Raw genomic sequence first — 22585 nt, 5'->3', positions numbered from 1 at the left:
GCAGGCTCAGCGGCCATGGCTCACGGGCCTAGTCGCTCCGCAGCATGTAGGATCTTCCCGGACCGGGGCACGAACCCGTGTCCCCTGCATCAGCAGGCGGACTCTCAACCACTGTGCCACCAGGGAAGCCCAGGGGGACTGTATTTTATGAATGCTTTCTGTGGTAGGGACAGAGCAGAGAGCAAGTAGCTGGTAAAAAAAAAAAAGGCCATAAGGATAAATAAAGAATGAAAATTCTGTTTAAAAAAGGTGAGAAACAGACAGGAGGTATGTACCTAGGGAGAAAGTCTGAACTTAGGGAAAGGTAAGCAAGATTGTAGGATGGGAGAGTAAAGGAAAGAGTTCTGTATATGCTTTAGTGTTTATGTAAATGTTGCTCTCCAGAAAATTAAACTTTTAAATTGATCCTGGATGCTGAAATTCAAATACAAAATATAAAAAGATAAATAAAAATATATAACCTAAGGGGGTCTTGCCTTTTACTTACAGAAAAGTAAATACAATCAGAATGACATGTTTGCAAAGTATATTCACAATACAGGGCCTGTCACACAAAAGGCACTCAAATGTGGAAAGAAAGCCAATTAAGCGCCACAATTCTGGAGTCCCCAGAACTGTGCATATCATGGCCTCTGGTGATGTAGGTTATCAATATACATAACTAATAAACATGTATTTCTTACCTTTGTCTTCTCCCTGCTCACCAATAACCCATACTTCTCTTCCTGAAGTCTGTGCCTTCAAAACATTTGTAATAATATATTGTAATCTCTGTGAATCCAGATTGCATCCAATTCCAATCACTCGATTTGCAGGAAATGCACTCAGTTTCCACGTCACATAGGTCATGATTTCCACTAAATATTACATACAAGGTGAAAATATAAATATTTTTAAAAATGTACTTCTAGTTCCTAAACAAAATATTTATTATTTTAATAAGTATATTAAAACTTGTATATACTCTTCTTAGGTCCTAAATGCACTATGAAGCATAACATAGCTTAAAATTTATTATATATTTAATATAATTTAATATAATATAATTTAATATAATATAATTATATATAATATAATTATATAATTTAATATATAATATTAAATTAAATATTTAATTTAGTATATATAATATATATTTATTATATACATAATATAATTTAATATATTTTAATTTTAATTAATAATTAAAAACAACTAACCAGGTTTCAGCATGATCTTACATAACTTTGCTGTTAAATATAAATTTTTAAGAGAGGAAAACAGATAATTTCCTAGAGCAGTTAAGCGAGAAAGATGAAAACTGGGTACAGAAAATCAGAAAATTTTTTTCATTGATCAAGTTCTCTTTTATATCTAGCTTAAGCTGAATTTCTATCTTTAAATTAAAATACTGATTCATATACCACCACCATGCTATACAGCATTATCAACAAAAATACAACTATTTTTTTCTTATGTGACAAAAGGATGTCAGGAATTAAACCAACATCCCTCAATCAACTGCTATAGGAGAACAAGTGAAATTCATATCATACTCCTATATTGGGAACATTAAAAAAAATCTGTTCACCAATTTGAGTCCAGTACCACCTAATTCTTTGAAAAAAATTTCTCAAATAATTTGAGAAACAATTTAAAATACAAAATGTTAAAAATGCACTCTGGTGTGCTCACTAACATTTTATGACACTTCAGAGTTAACAAAGGATCCTTCCTATAAGCTACTGCATCTTTCTCTTGGGTGTTTAACCATTTTCTCACTGAGAAAGGCATGGCTAACGACCTGGAACATATTAATAGTAATATTATATAAAAAATTGTAAGTTGTAACCTTGTAGTTAATGACAGTCAGAAGAAGTAACTGGTTGACAGGATATGGAAAATACTGCATTGTTCATCATAAGAGCAATTTAACTGAATGCTCTGGCTGTCCCTTTATATCCTTGTTTTATGAATTTTATCAGAAGTGGCAATTCTACTGATACACTGGACCACCAAATTTATTTAAAATAAAGTCTTGTACCTGGTTGAGATGCAACGAGCAGGATGCCATGTGGACTATAATGTCCCAGAGCTGCAACAAAGGCTCTGAACATATCCACATTTCTCTGTACCACGTCGAGGTAGGACTGAGAACTACCCAGAGAGTTGACTGTGAAGATCACCACCTTGGAATGAGTAGAGGCAGACAAATCTAATGAATAAAAAGAAACAGTCTGAGCTCAAGATAAAGGTTTTAACCAAGTTCTTGTTCATGATAATCAGGTTCTTCTTTTCTACAATTAGACAGCTTTTAGCACAATTGCCTCTAGATCAATCCTGTGTCCATAGGAAGGATACAAAGTGCTGAGGTTTGCCTCCAGAAAGAGGATTAAAAGCAAGAGTGTATCCCAGGGGAGGAAAGAGCAAAAAAGATAAAATAAATTACAGAATCCAGATTCCACAAACAGGGAATTAGGTTTCTATGTAATTCACAATTTTCTTAGAAAAAATAAATAATATGCTATAGGCAGAATGCACCTATAATCAATTACATCACTGATTTTTTTTTTTAAGCTCTAGGTCCATCCATGTTGCTGCAAATGGCATTATTTCATTCTTTTTATGGCTGAGTAATATTCCATTTTTTATATATACCGCATCTTTTTTTAAAATTTTTATTGGAGTATAGCTGCTTTACATGTTGTGTTAGTTTCTACGGTACAACAAAGTGAATCAGCTATACATATACTTATATCCCCTCTTTTTTGGATTTCCTTCCTATTTAGGTCACCATAAAGCATTGAGCAGAGTTCCCTGTGCTATACAGTAGGTTCTTATTAGTTATCTATTTCATACATAGTATCAATAGTGTATATATGTCAATCCCAATCTCCCAACTCATCCCACCCCCCCCTCCCCCTTGGTATCCATACGTTTGTTCTCATCACTGATTTTTAAACTGGGAGTTTAGGAGTCCTAGACCTCCTTGAAAGTGACTAAGAGGCCATGTAGGAATGGGAATAAGCAGAAAGAAAGCTGGCAGGCACAGCATAGTGTTGTTTGTATCTGTTTTATTTATTAAGGATTCTACTCCAAAGAGGAAAAAAATTATTTGAAAATCTTTAAATCAAGATAAAACATCTTGGCTCATTTTTTTACTGACTTTTCCTTACATTGAAGCCCAGTGTCTTGGTTTTAGGTTCTTCTAATGGGGCTTACGTGTAAGCAACTGTTATGACTTAGGAAAAGCTGTTCTCCAGAATTCACGTCTCTGATCCTCAAGCATACTTATGCTATTTTACAACTACATTACTCTCTATTACACAGTGTGTTTTACAGAAGTACATGCCAAAACAGTGGCCAGAATTATAAGTATCAGAAACAACAGAAAAATAATAAAGTAACTAGGGTGATATCAGTTCAGTCAACATGTGTAAATGATTATTAGCATCTCAGCAAGACAATGAGTAGATTCCAGGGTTTATAGTCTTAATTAAGCCTATAAGGCCATTTTCCTAAACAAGTTGCAGAATGAAACCCTTGTGTAAGGCGTCCACTGGGAAAGGCATTATCCAATTTTAATTCATAATCTGACACAGCTGTGGGGGTAGAGCCAAAAACTGAAGTCCTGCATCTTAATTATGATTCTTCATGAGTCCTCTTAAGTAAATAATGCCTATGTTCTAGTGTTCAGAATAGATACCTGGTAATGAGTCAAAATCTCAGCATTGAAAGACATTAGAATTGAAAGGGATACAGTTAATACTTCCATGCCACTTCTATGTGCCAGGTACTGTTCTAAGACCTTGACCTGTATTTACTCATTTAATGTAATCCACAACACACTGTGGGGCGATATCATTCCCATTTTACAGATGAGGAATCTGAGGCACAGAGAAGTTAAGTAACCTGCTCAAAGTCATAGAGCTAGTAAGTAGCAGAGCCAGAATTCAAGCCCAGGCAGACTGGCTTCAGAGTGCTGTTCAACACTATGCTATATTTAGGAACTTAGTCCTATACCCTCATAAAGTTGAGGAAATGGATATCTGGAAGGATTAGGTAGCTTGTCCATACTACTGTATTAAATACCAGTGAACAGTTGAATTTATGACCCTACAGTTTGGCCCCAACCTATCTTGCCAGGATCACATTTCCTTTCTTTTCCTTCTTTAGCTTCCTGTACTTTGAATGATGAAATGCCCTCACCCTCAAGTTTGACTTATAAGTAAACAGAGTAGTAGCTGTCTAATATGATTTCAGAAGTGCAAGAAAGCCTTCCTACTCTAAAGCCTTTTAATCTCTCCATAGGCCTGGGGTGGACACAGGCTTCTGTAAGTTTAAAAAGCACCTCAGGTGATTCTCACACAAGGGATCAATCCATAACCCATGTTTTAAGAAACCACTGGCTATTGAGAAAATTTTACTTTGCTCCATATGTCAAAAACAGCTCTTTTTGTTTGTTTTTGGCCATGCCACGCAGCATGTGAGATCCTAGTTCCCTGACCAGGGATCCAACCCATGCTCCCTGCAGTGGAAGCCTGGAGCCCTAACTACTGGACCGCCAGGGAACTCCCAACAACAACTTATTTTTTAATTTGCAACTATTGAACACTTTTTTCTTGAGGCACATACATACACATACTCATACACCCAAATATCTATGCTTGTATATGCAGAGACTATTTCTGGAGTGAATCATAAGAAATTGGTAACAAACATGTTTGAAACTCCTGCTTACTAACTGTGTGACCAAAGCCACAATCTCTCTCAGCCATCTATAAAATAAAGTAAGAGAAGTAATGGAATATATGTAAACTATCTAGCTTGTATTATTGGATTCCCTGAAAAAAATGGCATCTATTATTATTATTAAGGATAAGGGACCAACATAGTAGTGTCTTCAGCCAGGAAATGACATGATCAAAATAATCATAGGATAATTATTCTATTAGCTATGTTTAATATAAAATAAAAGTAATCAGCAGAAAGGAAACAGGAACCCTCATATACTGCTGGTGAGAGTATAAATTAGTACAGCTTAATAATATACATTTTAAAAACACCTTTGACCCAGTAATTCTACTTTATCCTACTAGGTAGAGAAATACACAAAGATTTTTATTACATTACAATGTTCTCTGCAGCATTATTTGTAATCACAGAAAAACACAAAAAAACTAAATGTCTACCAATAGGAGACAGACATCCATATGATGGAATATTATTATAAAGCTGTTCAAAGATATAGAGCTATTTAGACCTCTATGTGCTATTAATAATGATCTTCAAAATGATACTATAAATTAATCAATAACTTAAACACAGAATTGCGATATATCCTAGCAATTCCATTTCTGGGTACATACCAAAAAGAATTGAAAAGAGGTGTTCAAACAAAAACTTGTACAAAAATGTTCACAGCAGCACTACTGACAATAACAAAAAGATGCAACCCAAATGTACATCAACTGATAAGTGGATAAATAAAATGTGGCATATCCAGACCACAGAATATTATTCAACCATAAAAAGGAGTGATAAATGCTACAATATAGATGAACCTTGCAAACATTATACTAAGTGAAAGAAGCCAGACACAAAAGGCCACATATTGTGTAATTCCATGTATATGAAACATCCAGAAGAAGCAAATCCAGAGTAGATCAGTGGTTGCCAGGGCCTGGGGAAAAGGGAAAATGGGGAGTGATTGCTTCATGTGTAGAGGGTTTCCGTTTGGGGTGAGGAAAATGTTCTGGAACTAGATATTCGTGACAGTTGCACAACATTGTGAACATACTGAATGTCACTAATGGTAAATTTATGCTATATGTATTTTAACACAATAAAAAAAGGGATAAAAATATTAAGTGCAAAAAACAAGTGCAGAACCAGTTTCCCCAATCTGACTCCTGAAGCAACTACTCTTAACAGTTCCTCAGTATTTCTCCAGATTTAGTCTATGCACACACTGTTTGTTTATGTATGTATAGTATGCATGTTTGCAGGCTCATATATACCTATGCACAGCCCTCCCCGAAGTATGTTAGTAGCTATTTAAAAATTCCAAATGGAGAAAAGTACAACTCTAGGATGATCATCAATGCCTGTCATGATGGGGCATTACTAAAATTTCCAAATGAGCTTACTTTCCCAAAATTATTAACACACTTCTCCATATCATAGAACATATTTGAGATGTTAGCTAATATTATATTTTAAATTACCTCATGTAATAGTAATTATCAGGAATATGCAATCAAAATTAACAAGGGGAACATGAAAGTTGCCCCAATATAGTGCTCATTCATTCAAAACTCCTTACTTGGTGGCAAGTACCACATCCTATATATCTACTCCAAGGATTCTATTCTTTCAATTATCTGAAACAATAGTTATTGATGGTTAATGAGACACATAGGAAGAAACAATTTCCTCAGGTCCTAAATGGCCTCACAACCTCTAGGGTCCATGTACTAAACAGTCTCCTGGAGTGATTTGGAAGAGTGAAGAGGTCCCTTAAGAACTTCAGTACCTGGAAATGAGAGGCACAAGAGACTATCCAGCTCCCCAAAGGATCCTCTGTACAAGGCCTACAAAAGGGCCATTAAAGGAACTATTGTACTCTTTCCAGAGAAGGAAAATAAATCCATTGTATCCTACAGGGATCCAGAGGCTTGCTAGAACTATTACACCCAATTTTTATAACCTATAGGTATAATTTCAATTTTTTGATCCACTGCGGTTCTTAGTACATTCAGCCTTGTGAAACCATGTCTCGATAATTTATTTGGAAAATATGGTTAAGAAAATAACCATATTTTATTTGGAAAATATGGTTAAGAATATGGTTAAAAAATATGGTTAACATTCCCCGGTGGCGCAATGGTTAAGAATCCACCTGCCAATGCAGGGGACACAGGTTTGAGCCCTGGTCCAGGAATATCCCACATGCCGTGGAGCAGCTAAGCCCGTGCACCACAACTACTGAGCCTGTGCTCTAGAGCCCGTGAGCCACAACTACTGAGCCCACGTGCCACAACTACTGAAGCCAGCATGCCTAGAGCCCATGCTCTGCAACAAGAGAAGCCACTGCAATGAGAAGCCCACAACACACCACAACGAAGAGTAGCCCCCACTCCCTGCAACTAGAGAAAGCCCGCGCGCAGCAATGAAGACGCAACACAGCCAATAAATAAAATAAATAAATTTATTAAAAAAAAAAAAAAAGAATACACGAGACCTGAGTAAGGAAAGGCAAAGGAAAGCTAAGCAACTATAGCATATTACAACCTGACTCTAGCTATAACCTGGTTTTTGGAGACTAAACATTCTCTAGTTCAATGGCTTTCCAATTTTTTTTGATCATGCATCCCTGGTAATAAAATAACTTTATTCCCACATCCCCAAATCTGGTATTTACCTACATATATACGTCTGTACTAATATATTATGTACATTGTTAAATATATGCAAATCTTTTGAATTAAAAAGATTTTAAAAATTACTTTTTTAACATTCTAAATTTTATTTATTAATGATACAAACCCCTCTTTCGTTCTTATTAAAATTCATTTTAACAATATATTTTTAGTGAAAGTAATGTGAATGAATTTTTTTTTTAATCTTGGTTTAGCACTTTGCTATATACCAAGAGGTATGTATTAATTCCCACTTTACAGATGATAAAACTGAACTTTGAGAGATTATATAATCTGACAAATGGCAGAGCTAGTATGCAAACCCCCATGTCTAACTCTAAAATCAGTGTTCTTAACCAATATATTATGAAAAAGGAAGCAATCAGAGAAAACAATTTATACTAAGGTATAATTCAGAGACTGAAAATAAATCCTTCCAACCAATTTGAATGTTATTTGCTTATCTGACTCTTATTAACCTAATTAGTTGCAATCTGTATGACTTTAGGTAAGTCCCTTAATTTATATGAACCTCAGTTTCCCAATATGTAAAATGAGGGACTTGGACTAGGTGATCTTTAAGATGCTTTCAGCAATAAAATTCTAGGACTCTAGGCAGAGCACAGAGAATTTTTAGGGCAGTGAAACAACTGTTTGATACCATAATGGTGGATACATGTTTGATTTGTCCACACCTATAGAATATACAAAGACAAGAGTGAACCCTAATGTAAACGATGGACTTTGGATGATAATGATGCGTCCAGGGAGGTTTATCAATTATACCACTTAGGTAGGGGATACTGACAATGCAGAGGCTGTGCATGTGTGGGGGCAGGGGGTATACAGGAAATCTCTGTACCTTCTGCTCAATAATACTCTGAACCTAAAACTGCTCTAAAAAATAAAGTCTACAAAAAAATTCTAGGACTCAAATATAAGGGCAAACAAGGCACAAATCTTTTAAGCAGAATAACCAGACCTTTGCTGATCTCCACATTAGGCAGGTTGAATATGTCAAGGTCCATTATCACTCCTTTAGTCCCTTCTGAGAGGTCTAAGAGGACCAGTCTGTCTGCAATGCCCTGTACAGTACAATAAGAAAAAGAATAGCATTACACTGCACATGGCCAGTTACTCAGTTTAAATTCATTCAGAAGTGAGAGCTAAGGGAGAACGAATACATAGGCCTATGTGCTCTCTTATGAAGGAAGTAGCACAATAGCAATAAAAGGGACATGAAAGCAAGAAAATACTATGCACTTGAATAATGTGATCCTTTAGGCTTAACTAAAAACTGGGCTCTAACAGGGCTTAACTCAGAAGTCACAGAGTGCAGGTTTCTTTTGATGGGATAATGAGTAATAAAGATGACATGGTGCACTCAATATGTTTGCTATTGTTCTTCCATTTATGTTTTCGTTTTGTCATAATTTCCATTCTGAAAGAACTTAGAGTGATTTTTTTGGGTCTATTTTTTGGTCTATTTTAGCATCAATGTCAACATTAATGCCAAGTTTCTCTTAAAAAGAAAAAAAGATAATAGTCATAAAGCTAAAATAAAACCCAATTATTATGCAGTTCTCTCCCCAGAGATCTCATGGAAAATACTTCACATGCCTGTAGACAGCTTTCTAGGTGCCATGGTGGGCTGACCATAAACAACAGGATGGAAACTCCTAAGAGTCGATTTATCTTTGTGGAAGTCCTTTTTCCAAAGCAGCCAGGGATATGAGCATCTCTCCTATCTTAAGGTGCAGGAGCAAGACTACCCAGGGATCTACCAGACTATGAGGCAGAAAGTGTACAGGAAGCAATCCAGCCATGCTACTTATTAACTTTGCAAGACTGAGCAAGTCACTGAACTTGGTCTTATTTCTTGGAGTTATGAAGATTAATTATGTGACACAGGGCTGGCAAAGAGCAGTCCTCTCTAAATGGTACCTATTAATTTTATCAACATTAACCACACTCATAAGAGAAATGCAAAGAAAACTATGAGTTACCATTTTTCATTTATCAGACATGCAAAGATCCCAAAGTTTAACAGTAGTGTGAGAAAACAGGTATTCTCAAACACTGTGGGAATGAGAATGAACTAGCACAATTGATATGAGGGATAATTTGACAATTTCTGTCAAAGTTTAAAAACACAGGGACTTCCCTGGTGGTCCAGTGGTCAAGACTGTGCCTTCCAGTGCAGGGGGTGCAGGTTCGACCCCTGGTTGGGGAGCTAAGATCCCACATGCCTCATGGCCAAAAAACCAAAACATAAAAACAGAAGCAATGTTGTAACAAATTCCAATACAGACAAAAAGGAAAAAAAAGGTCCGAATCAAAAAAAAAATCCTTATAAAAAAAAAATAAAAACACAACTCCCTTAATCCATCAACCTCATTTGTAGAAATCATCCTACAAGTTTATTAGTACATGTGTAAAATGATACAATATGTATAAGGATATTCAAAAGACTAGAAACAAACTAAATGTCCATCAATAACCACAACAAGGCAGTGTTACATAGTGGTTTAGAGCAGAGCTTCTCAAGCTTTAAGGGATCGCCATTTAATAGATCAGTGAAGCACATGGGTTACCAGGAATTTTGTAAAAATGCAGATTTACTTCCTTTGATCTGGAGTAGGGCCTGAGATTATGTATTTCCAATAAAATCTCAGATGATGCCAATGCCACACGTTGGGTAATAAGGATCTAGGATACAGGCTCTGTAAATAGATTGCCCAACCTCAAACCCTGGCTCCTTTTATTAATACTGTGACTTTGGGCAAGTTGGGTAACCTCCCTATGCCCTGGTTTCTTCATTTGTAAAATGACAGTAACGATAGTACCTAAGCCACAAGGTTGTCGTAAAAATTAATCAAGTGGGACTTCCCTGGTGGCGCAGTGGTTAAGAATCCGCCTGCCAATGCAGGGAACTCGAGCCCTGGTCCAGGAAGATCCCACATGCTGCGGAGCAACTAAGCCTGTGAGCCACAACTACTGAGCCTGAGCTCTAGAGCCTGCGAGCCACAACTACTGAGCCCATGTGCCACAACTACTGAAGCCCATGCACCTAGAGCCCATGCTCTGCAACAAGAGAAGCCACTGCAATGAGAAGCCCATGCACTGCAATGAAGAGTAGCCCCCGCTCACTGCAACTAGAGAAGAGTCCGCTCGCAGCAACAAAGACCCAACGAAGACCCAATGCAGCCAAAAAAAATCAATCAATTAAAAAAAAAAATGAAACAAGTGTTTAGACAAGTGCCTGGATCTAGTAAGCATTCAGTAAGGGTTAGTTACTGCTGCTACCACCACTTCAACTACTGCCATTATTATGACTACTACTGCACTAGTTAAATATTGTTGCACTATTCGAATATTGTACCTTGTATCAAAATATTAACATTTAAAGGGAAAAACGGAAAAAAACTTTCCAACTAGACAGTTCACAAACAAAGAAATACTGATAGTGCGACTTCTAACAGTTAAAGAAATATGACTTTAAGGGGTCTTCCTACACTTACCAAAAACAAATAAAATTGATAAAACTTAGTACTGTTAGCAATGACAAAAATCAGGTTGATGTGTGCATTGTTATTAGCAGCGTAAATTACACTGTTATTCGCAGTGTAAAGTTCTGCCCTTCTGAAGAGCAATCTAGCAATATGTAATAAGTACCATAAAAACCATTCATGCCCTCTGACTCACTAGTACTATTTCTGAGATTATGTACCCCTAACAGAAAATTCAGACAAGAAAATAAACAACTTGTAAGGCAATGTTTATAGAAGCATTCTATTTACTAACAAAAGATCTACAAACATTTCAAATTACACTTAAGAAGGAAGAGTGCATTCAGATGGAGTGTGGAGGAAATGAAAATATAATATGGCAAAAGTTAGCATATATGGTTCTGAACAGTTAGCTTTTAAAATCTTCTAGCTCCCTGGATACAATTTAACTATTTGCTGAAGTAGAACCTACCTCCAAGATATACGTGAATCTTAAATGGAAAGGGAAGAATTTAGATGGCAATCAATCAAACTTTAATAGAAAAGAAAACCAAATACCGGCTATCAAATAAATACATGGAGGAAGAGCTAGTCCAGCAGTCCCCAACCTTTTTGGCACCAGGGACAGGTTCCGTGGAAGACAATTTCTCCTCAGACCGGGGGCGGGGGGGGCGGTGGAGGGGTGGTTGGATGGATGGCTCAGGCGGTTATGGTTCAGGCGATGGGGAGCAGCAGATGAAGTTTTACTCGCTCGCCCACCGCTCACTTCTTGCCTGGTTCCTAACAGGCCACAGACCGGTAGTGGTCCTCGGCCCGGCGGCTGGGGACCCCTGAGCTAGTCTATTCTGGTCTACATGGCTCAAATGACACAGACATGCTGTTACCATGATACTGGGCCCTGGAGGGTCTTTCAACCTCTCTGAAGGGGGACTTAAGCCTTTCTGAAAATAATTTATATAGAAAAGATCTAGTAAAAAGGACGGATGGAAAAATAGGCAAATCTCAAACTACTGTAAAATATCAAATTAGGAACTATGATCCTAAAAGAAAGTGGAGTAATTACACAAGAAAAGGCAATTGTTTTTTAAAAATGTTAATTTTAGAAACAGCTAAATTAAGTATTATATTAAATAAGAGTTTAATTAAAGCAGCAGGACTCAGAAAACACAAACGAACTTGTGACTAAGTCAGATGAATGTCAACTTGAGGTTTCCCTTGGATTAGGATGATAAGCCCATTGTTCAAATCATGTTTTCAAAGCCTATTCCACAACTAACTACTAATTAAGAAGCAACATTACTGATGAGAGCTTTCACATATTTTTTTTGTCAGCTTACTAAATATATTTTAAGGCAAAATGAAGTTTTCCCACATGACAAAATGAAGCCATTACTTCTTGTGTGTTAAATAGAAACTGCCTAAAAGTGTAGCAATATGACAGATGTATTTATAACCACTATGCTTACATACCTTTGCTGAAATTGCTAATGTGCAGGCAATTCCCAGTTCTCCACCGCCAACCACAGTAATTTTATTGACTGTTTTATTCTCATGATTTGCCCAGTTCTTTGAATTTATATCTGAGGCACCTAAAAAGTAAAGTGAACTATCATAAGAATTTAAAAATATCAAAAATCTTTTTAGCATCTTAAAAAAAATACACCAAAGTTCAATAACTTGGACAGAAAACATGGTACTAGGCACTCCATAATAGACATTCAAAAATATTGTTGAACAAATGAAATGCAAGAAAGACAGGAATCTCATAATAAATATTCTACTAAATAGAGGTTATCATTTTAAAAAGAAAATATCTTTCTAAACATTGAAAAAATATTATATAAGACTCTTAAAAAAATAGGATTTCCATAATTCTGAAAAACATTGTGATTCTTACTGCTCTAGTCTACAATGCAAAAAAATGTTTAACATGAAATTTTGCAAGCATGGGTATTTTGCTTTATCCTCAATGAGAAACAATGAGAATCATAGATTCTCTGGTCCAGTATACTGAATGAGGCAAAAAGCCACACAAACATATAATGACAAAGGCTTGGGATCATTAATATATATCAAGTGGTTTTGAAAATAACAAATTATTTTAGCTGTCAGGATAAAAGTAATCTTCTACATTTTAAGAAACCATATTCATTGGAACTGTATGGTAATACTTACCTTACGATAAACATATAGGAATTTTTGATTCAACACAGATATGTACATATACAAGCATGTATTTATTTAGAGAAATCAAGTAGCAGAGAGTAAAGGATATTAATGAGAAATTGTAAACTCATAACTCTTATGATTAAACAAAAATACAAACCTTCAGTGATTTTTGCAATATAGGCTAGCAAGTCTACCTGCTGTGCCTCATCAGATGATGGCAGAGAATACAGGGGAAGTTCTTCTTGAAACTTGGCAATCATTTCTTTAATTAATCCAACAATGACAGATTTAGGCTACAGAACACACACAAAGGGAAAAGTTATGCAAAAATTTTGCTAAGGAATACTACCTTGTTACAGAGTTAGCCAAAAGAAAGTATTACGTCATGCTCTCATTTTTCGAAAACTACCATACAAATTATATGATACTTTTAACTGTTTTAATACATTTAATCGAAAAGAATTAATTTTTTAGCTGAAAAATAAAGGGAGAAATGCTAAACCCACATCTCCAAAAAGTGGGAAAACAGCATAAATGTGCTTACTAGCAGAGTACCTATATTTGGGAATGGTCTTGTCTATCTGCCTTTTTTTAACTTTTTATTTTGAAATAATTGCAGACTTACAGAAAAGTAGCAAAAAAATAGTACAAAGAATGTCCATATACTCTTCACCCAGATTACTCGAATGTTAACATTTTATCAGATTTGCTTGCTTAGTCTCTTTTCCTCTATTTTCTGAACCGAGAGTAAACTGAAGATATGATACCCCTTCACCCCTAAATACTTTAGCATATATTTCCTAAAAGAAAGAACAAAACATTCTCCTATATAACCACTATCAAATCATAAAATTAATACTGATATTTATCTAATCCAGTACCGTTCATTTTAATTTAACTGGTTAAGCAACCTTAGTGAAATGCACTTAACCTCTCTGAGCGTCAGTATTACTAGCAATACAATGTGAATAATAAATCCCAATAATAGGGCTTCCCTGGTGGCGCAGTGGTTGAGAGTCCGCCTGCCGATGCAGGGGACACGGGTTCGTGCCCCGGTCCGGGAGGATCCCACATGCCGCGGAGCGGCTGGGCCCGTGAGCCATGGCCGCTGAGCCTGCGCGTCCGGAGCCTGTGCTCCGCAACGGGAGAGGCCACAACAGTGAGAGGCCCGCGTACCGCAAAAAAAAAAAAAAATAATAAATCCCAATAATATGAGAAACAAATGAGCTAATGTATGCAAATTATATGTTGTGAGTGTAAAATACGTTTTTTATTATTATTAGGAATATTCAGTGGCTTGCTCATTCTAAAAATTGCTTAATTTCTCAGAGTCTAGGTTTCACTCTAATAAATTTTTTTTTTTTTTGTGGTACGCGGGCCTCTCACTGTTGTGGCCTCTCCCGTTGCGGAGCACAGGCTCCGGACGCGCAGGCTCAGCGGCCATGGCTCACGGGCCCAGCCGCTCCGCGGCATGTGGGATCTTCCCGGACCGGGGCACAAACCCGTGTCCCCTGCATCGGCAGGCGGACTCTCAACCACTGCGCCACCAGGGAAGCCCACTCTAATAAATTTTTTATTAGAATTAAAAAACTCATATACCTTTAAAGACTAAGCAGATAACGTAATGTGTGAAGTTGTCAAGTGTAAGAAAATTTGGGGAGATGGTCACTGTGGTAATTTGGAAATAGTACATGTATAGTCATTCAAATCCATATTAAGAACAAAACAAAGCAAAACAAAACCACTGTGCTGTTCAAACAAAATTCTGTAGGCCTAATGCAGCACACTGACTCTCTTGGGGAAAATGTCTGCAATCCTTGGCCTAGATGACCTCTAGATTCCTTCTAGCTCCAAACTCTGTATAGTTATACTATGTAATTCCAACTGCATGTGGAACTTAAAGTTTACGTAGTACTTTTAAAAATCATAACATCATACTGTTTTAAATTGAAGTATAGTTGATTTACAATGTTGTGTTATAGTTTCAGGTGTACAGCAAAGTGATTCAGTTATATATATATATATATATATATATATTCTTTTTCAGATTCTTTTCCATTATAGGTTATTACAATATATTGAATATAGTTCCCTGTGCCATATTATCTATTTTATATATAGTAGTGTGTATCTGTTAATCCCAAACTCCTAATTAATCCCTCCCCCTCCCCCAAATGTGGTTCTTCTAAATAGGGCCATTTAAATAATATAATATCTTCTTAAGACTAGTTTTAGCTTATAATAAATAAAGAGGTTCAGAATAGTAAAATGAAATCAATACTGTCTGATCTGAAATCAAGCACAACCTTGACTAGATTATAGGACTATCTCTGAGTATTTATTAAACAAACAAAACTATGAAAAGAGATGCCAAAGAAAACCAGAAAGAGGAAACGGGAAAGATAAATTCCCACAATAGGGCACAGATGTCAAAATACTGTTAAAGGATAGTATTCTTTTTTAAAGTTGTAAAAATGGATGAAAGAGATAAACAGACAATTCAAAAAAGAAGAAACGTACATGATAAATAAATGTATGATAAGATTTCAATTTCTCAAATAACCAAAGAACTAAACATTAAGGTTAAGACATCATTTTTGTCCTTCCAACTAACGAATTTTCATCATGCCCTATTCGTCACATTTAACTGGTAATCTTATTTAAATCACCAAGTAATGCAAATAATGTACAGGTTCATAAAGTAAAAGATTAATGTTTCCCCACCTAAACTCCACTACTGACAATTTGGTATGCAGTTTTTCTTTTTCTATTTCTTTTTTTCTTCTTTATAAAAGTTTTATTTATATGAAAAAAATAGAAAACCATAAAACAATATGAAATGCATCCACAATTGCATATCCTTTTACAATATGTATATAAAATAAGAAGTGATAATCCTAATGCCATCCTTTACTTCAACCTCACTCCTCTCTGACAGATCCCTGTCCTCCTGTCCTACAACTTTCTGGGTATATACAAATATATTATAAATTATCCTTTCATAAAAGTTGTAGTTACTTACAAAGATGAGAGCAGATTCTACATCCTTCTAAGTAAATGAACCATAGAGATAAGCAAAGGTTTGTTTTGTTTTAATGATAGTACCTTCTTTTATAGCACCCTTTAGAGCAAAGGTGCTGTAAAACAGGTACCCCCCATACTGATTTCTATTGATGGTAGAATTACAACATTTTGTCTACCTCTTGGAGGCAAATTTGGGAATATATAAGAATAGCCTTCAAAACATTTTAAAACTTTGATCCAATAATTCCATTCCTAGAGATTTATCATTAGGAAATTATTAAAGATTTATAAGATATATACATTTATATTTACATATATATTTAAGGATGCTCATTATTAAATTTCTAACAGAGCAATCTACATCAGGCAACCATTAAAAACCATGTGTTTTGAAAATATTGTTTAATATGGAAAAATGCTCAATATAATGATAGATGAAATATGCAGAATACAAAATTGCATAATGTGAGGGCTTGTATTTTTGTTCTGTTTTGTTTCTGTTTTTTAAGTCTGGGCCATTTATTTTTATTTATTTATTTTTTTACTTTTATGTTTATTTATTTGGCCGTGCCAAATTAGTGGGATTAGTTCCCCGAACCTGTGCCCCCTGCAGTGGAAGCGCAGAGTCTTAATCACTGGACCACCAGGGAAGTCCCTGTGAGGGCTTGTAAAACACATAAGTTACAGTTTCATGCATCGCTGTGGGTGAATTTTTAAAACTTAATGCTCAGTTAAAACACAGCATGTAACAGAAGATTATATACAGTATGATTCAATTTACATAAAGGTTAAAAACAGGCAGAACTACAAATAAATACACATATTACATAAGAATCTTTACTGGGGAAGAACTAGGAAATAATGCCCAATATTTTGCTAGTAGCTCTTCATTTGCTTTATCAAATGGCAAACAACTATAAAAAGACAGGGAGCAAACAATGGTTGCCTCCCAGACCTGGAGAGAGCAGCTTCATGCAGGGTTCTGGGTCTTGGGTGACCCTGGGGAGCTCAATTTCAAATTATTTTTAAAGACCATAAGAAGAATTATCATTGAAAGAAAATTCACTAACTTATTTGTACCATTAGGATCAAAGATAAATATTCAGAAAAATAAAAACTTTTAAAAGAAAATCCAAATTGATCTTACATGGCTCCAGTTTTGGAGATACGGCAAGTATATTCTGCCTTGAGCATCCACATGTTTTCCAACTGAGATTCCCATATTTGCAGTTGGCTTTAAGAAGCAAATGGGGGGAGCAAAAGGGTGAGAATCCAAAATCCACAAACGAATTGGTATGTTATATGTATTACCTATTTGAGACAAAATAAACACATCTTCAAACAATAATGAACCACACACATTATATTTATGGTATAGCTAGGTGGCATTTTAAAACACAAGTCTAGTCAAGTTTATAGATAAAGGATTTATGTAAACTGAGGCCTATTTTCCTATTTTCATCCACATTCACATTGGAAATATGCTCCCATTAAAGCACCAGTATAACGTTTAAGGAAATATAATCAAGACAATGGCCAGCTTATTCAATTCAATTCAATAAATATTTATAGGACCTACTGTGCTAGGAGTATGGGATACATCTTCTTTAGGTAACCTTCTTTGCTCCACCCAATTTATTTGCCTACAAGTCTGTTTCTCTGTTTACACTAGAAACGTCTAGAGATGATTATGTATTATTCATTTCCATGTCCCCTACAACAAGTATAGTGCCTAACATACTGGATACTCAATAAAAATTTCTTATATAAATAAGAATGAATGAATGGGGACTTCCCTGTTGGTCCAGTGGCTAAAACTCCACACTCCCAATGCAGGGGGCCCAGGTTCGATCCCTGGTCAGGGAACTAGATCCCACATGCCTCAACTAAGAGTTCACATGCTGCAACCAAAGATCCCGCATGCCACAACTAAAGATCCCACGTGCTGCAACTAAGACCCAGTGCAGCCAAATAAATAAATAAATACATATTTTTTAATGAATGAATGAACAACTGAAAGATGCACTTGATACTGGCCCTCAAGTTGCTCATTAACTGCAGATAGTGTAACATACAAGCTGGGTTAGATACATACAACCTAGAGCTGAAAATAACCTTAACAGCCACCTTGTCCAGTGGCGCTTAAATTTTAGTGTACTGAGATAGGAACCCAAATGAAAGCTCTTCCATGTACATGTACCATGTAACCATGTACCATGTACTATGTAACCCTGTACCACATACTATGTAACCATGTATGTCATGCCTACTGAGAGCCAAAATCTCTGACTGTTCTGGTTTACAGGAAGCCCAAAGCTAAACCTAATATAAGTGCAAAAACTAATCTTAAACTAGAAATTTGATCAATTATCTTAACCGTTCTATTGTATCTCCTGATATTTATTCCTGCTTTCACAGTCTTAATGCATATGTCTTTCAATATATTTAAAAACATGGCTGCTCAGGAGCACAAATGCCTAGGTTCAAATCCTAGTTGCACACATCACTAGCTATATGATTTTAGGCAAGTTACTTATTAACTTCTCTGTGCCTCAACTGCTTCCTCTACGAAATGAGAATAATAAAAGCTCCTACCTCACAGGCTGTTGTGAGGATAAAATTAGTTAAGGTACATAAAATGCTTAGAACAATACATGACATGGTAAGTACCATGACGGGTTGGCAATTTTTACAATGTACCTCAAACCCACTTTGGAAATAAGCAAGGTATAAATAAAAAGTTTTCTTCTCCACTGCAATCTTTTTCTTACTAAGGAAATCCTCTACTTTTTTCATCTTGCTTCCTCCTGCCCTAAGCACAATGATACTCAGCTCTGTCTGCATATTAGAAATGCTTAAGGAACTCTGAAACATACCAATATCCAGGCCTCTCCCCAAAAGTTTCTGATTCAGTGGGACAGGGTCTGGACAACATTTTTGAAAAGCTTCCCATGTAATTCTAGAGAACTGAAAGTCACTACATAATAGAAATGTCCTAGTACTATTTCTACTATTTTATATCAGCAGTTCTCAGAACCATATTCCTCTTCTAATTTTATCTAAGTATTAAAAAAACTTTTTATTTGGGTATAATTGATATATAACACTGTATTAGTTTCATGTATACAACGTAATGATTCAATATTTGTATATATTGCAAAATAATCACCACAATAAGTGTAGTTAACATCCATCACCATACATAGTATCTAAGTACTTACAGTATGGATACAGGCATAGCTCTTGGTACTCTATGATTATAAAGTCATGTGATCACAGCACCACAGAGTGACCAACAGGTATTGAGACACATCATCACATTCCTCCAGAAGTCACTCTGTCTAATGTTATATACTCTAGACCAGTGTTTTTCAAATGTTGGTCACAATAAATAGGTCATGAAATTAATTTAGTAGGCTGCAAACAATAATATTTAATTTTAGTTATATACATATATAACTATGTATACGAAAGTATTTCTTATTGTGGGTCACAATCAAACATTTATAAACCACTGTTTGGACCATGCAATTTTTTTTTTTCCACGCTGTGCAGCATGTGGGATCTTAGTTCCCTGACCAGGGATTGAACACATGTCCCCTGCATTGACAGTGCAGAGTCCTAACCACTGGACCTCCAGGGAAGTCCTAGGCCATGCAATTTTTTTTTGTTTTGGAGTGGTAGTCCCAATCTCGATGGAGCCATTTTCTAATGTTAATCACTACACATTAAAGAAAAGGAAAGGAATGTCTATTGAAGGTATCTTCCTGGTTGATCAAGAATCTGCTGCCTCCATCAATGCCTCTCCCCAGCAGCATTCATCCATTTTAATATCACACTCCTGGCAAAGCGCATGCCTGATTCCCATGTCTATAACTTGTAAGATTTCACTACTGGTATTCTCTGTGCCCTTCTTCCTTCTTTCTCATTCTTTTCTGTCAGCAAATGCCCTGCCTCCTACCCTGCCCACTTAATTTCAGTAATTCATTAGCAAAGAGTCAGGACTCCTGGTAGAGTCCTCAGATTTAAAGTAATTATATCATAAGGACATAATTTAAGTTAGTTGTAAATAAAGTTCAGATGGGTATCATCTTACTAAGATGATACACATCTCTAAACAATGGGTGGGTGAAGGAAAAGTGTCATCACAACCTTCACACAATCTTGGAGGGATAAGAAATAATCCAGAAAATTTCTGCAGGTATATATAAGGAAATATCAACAGAAGATTCACCTCGGGAACAGGACTGGGTGGGAGGTTAGATATAAGCTTAACCTCATCTCTTTTCAATTATTAAAATTTTTTTAACATGAGCATGTACTATTATTATACTAACAAAACTAGTAACCAGATAAAAGTAACAAAAGCATGCAAATAATAATGGCCAACGTTTATTAGGCACTTACTATGTGCCAGGAACTATGCTAAGAGCTTTACTTAGAGTAATGCATTTAATCCTCAGAATTGTAGAGTTAGGCTCTATCATTGGCCCATTTTACAGATGAGAAAGATAATACATTCTGACCTTCTGATCAGCAGGAAATAACTAGTGTGCATCACAAGGAGTTGCTATAATTCCAGTCAAAAGCAAAGGGGAAAAAGAGTGTACTACCAAAAAAAAAAAAAACAAAAGATATTGCAGGTACCATTACTACCTTGGAATTACTACCAGCGTAAGAATCAATGACCTGACTCCACCGCTCTAGGAAGATGCAGAGTGCCAATGAGTGGCATCTTAAGATAACTTTTCTGCCCTCCTGTAACCTCCCCACATTGTCCTAGAAACTGAGGGCTACTAAGCAATGATTCATTTAAATTTGTAAGTTCCTCTGTCAATATGCAACTACCCTTGAAATCACTGGGGTTGGTAAGAACTATGGAATCAGTCAATCAATCAGTCATTGGGGTGGTAAGAATTCTTTCTCTCTCTCTCTAACATCTAACCATAATAAACACAGAATACAAGTAATGGGAAACAGGTCTCAGTAAAATTCTCTAGGCAGCCAGAAAACAGTCTGAGAGCTTGGGAGGGGAGAAGCAAGGAAAGAAAATAAAAATCGACTCTATACCTGCTCTGCCTACCTCACTGCAATTTTTTCAGAGCCCACTGCTACCTACTTTCATCTCCAACCACATTCCTATTCATAAAAACCAAACTGGATTTCTAAGCATTCTCTGTGGCAAAGGAGATGTTATGATTGGACATACACAGAGGAAGAATAAAACATGAGTGAACCTCTGGCAGTAAGTCATCATGGGGGCAGGGGGAAGCAATAAAGGAGGGTTTGTAACAGTCTAGCCACTACCATAATGAAGCACTTACTTTGAAAAAAGTCCCCCAAAATACATCTTCTTGGTGTCTGTTGGGCAATGTGCTCCTATAATACAGCGATGAATCCTTTGTAAGAGACAGCAAACTGCACTGCTCTCTCCCCATTTGGTTTCCAGATCTTCCTCAGCCCTTTTTCAGTGCACCTCCTCTTTCAAATACCCAGTGAGTTCATCTCTTCCTAAGCCCTTCAGTCAGTAATCAAAGAAACTAACTCAATCATTCAACAAATATTTACCGAGCATTTTCTATAAGCACAGCACTGTATATTAGTGATTTTGGATGTTATTCCTCCTGAGATTATTTGCATTTTAAAAGGGGAATGGATTTTAATGGTGGAATTTCAAGCACCACTTCAGAGAAATAATTGGAACCAATGCTCCTCTGGTGTTCTTCAAATCATACTAGATAAGCAAGCTCGTATGACACCCATCTGACAGGTTAGTCCTGTTAAACGTTGAAGGAAGTAGGTCTAGACGAACAGAATTAATTATAGGGAAGTTAGTGATTTTTTTTTTATTTTTGGGCAAACACTTAGCTATTTTAACCTGTCAGGTGATCTGAAAATATGTTGCTTTTTTTGAGCTTTAATGGCACCTGTGTTTTAAAAGTTTCCTATTGGGTTTTAAGTTCCAGTCTGATGCCAGCTGTGTGGACTCAGGTAAACCACGTGACCAGGACTCAGTTTCGCCAGTAGAATGGGGATAATGCTACATCATATAGAGGGAAAGGGAGGGGAACAAAACATTCGGGTAATGGGAGAAAAAGGTAGGATCCCTGCAGTTTGCTATGGAAAGCAGAGCTAACTCTCCACAAGCGCAGGCCTATGGCTGTCTTGCTCGCCTCTGTACCTCAACACCTAGCAGAGTAGTGGGCAGATAGCTGACATTCAATAAATAAATATTCGTTGAACTGAACTGAATTTGTTGGTATTAACCTAAGCCTTCCTTCACTGGGACAGCATTCTGCTATATCCAGTAAGGTTCAGTATAGATCATATACATGTTAAAACACTTTGAGGGGAATTCCCTGGCAACCCAGTGGTTAGAACTCTGAGCTGCCACTGCTGGGGGCCCGGGTTTGATCCCCGGTTGGGGGAACTAAGATCCCGCAAGCCACATAGCACGGCCAAAAAAATAAATATTTAAGGGCT

The 22585-nt window shown here is 36.3% G+C and overlaps 1 protein-coding gene across 7 annotated transcripts in view; it reads right to left on the bottom strand.

The window, feature by feature from the left end:
• Positions 1-22585, bottom strand: part of UEVLD (UEV and lactate/malate dehyrogenase domains) — a 48429-nt gene that overhangs the window by 14865 nt on the left and 10979 nt on the right. For 5 of the 7 annotated variants that reach the window (XM_022583781.3, XM_089915064.1, XM_089915066.1 and 2 more), the window contains 6 exons: positions 17250-17413; positions 13236-13371; positions 12380-12498; positions 8383-8485; positions 2024-2194; positions 684-857 (listed from right to left, as the gene is read on the bottom strand). In XM_022583781.3, coding sequence (XP_022439489.1) covers positions 684-857; positions 2024-2194; positions 8383-8485; positions 12380-12498; positions 13236-13371; positions 17250-17413 — 867 coding nt within the window. The remainder of the gene's footprint in view (positions 1-683; positions 858-2023; positions 2195-8382; positions 8486-12379; positions 12499-13235; positions 13372-17249; positions 17414-22585) is intronic. The other 2 variants (XM_022583783.2, XM_089915065.1) reach the window with 2 other exon arrangements.

The sequence above is a fragment of the Delphinapterus leucas genome, chromosome 7, assembly GCF_059928025.1.
Source record: "Delphinapterus leucas isolate spDelLeu-1000000601 "Yukka" chromosome 7, BTC_Dleu_Yukka2, whole genome shotgun sequence".
In the NCBI taxonomy this organism is placed as follows: domain Eukaryota; kingdom Metazoa; phylum Chordata; class Mammalia; order Artiodactyla; family Monodontidae; genus Delphinapterus; species Delphinapterus leucas.
Note: the sequence above shows the minus strand (reverse complement) of the source record. Positions and strands in the feature narration are given on the sequence as shown.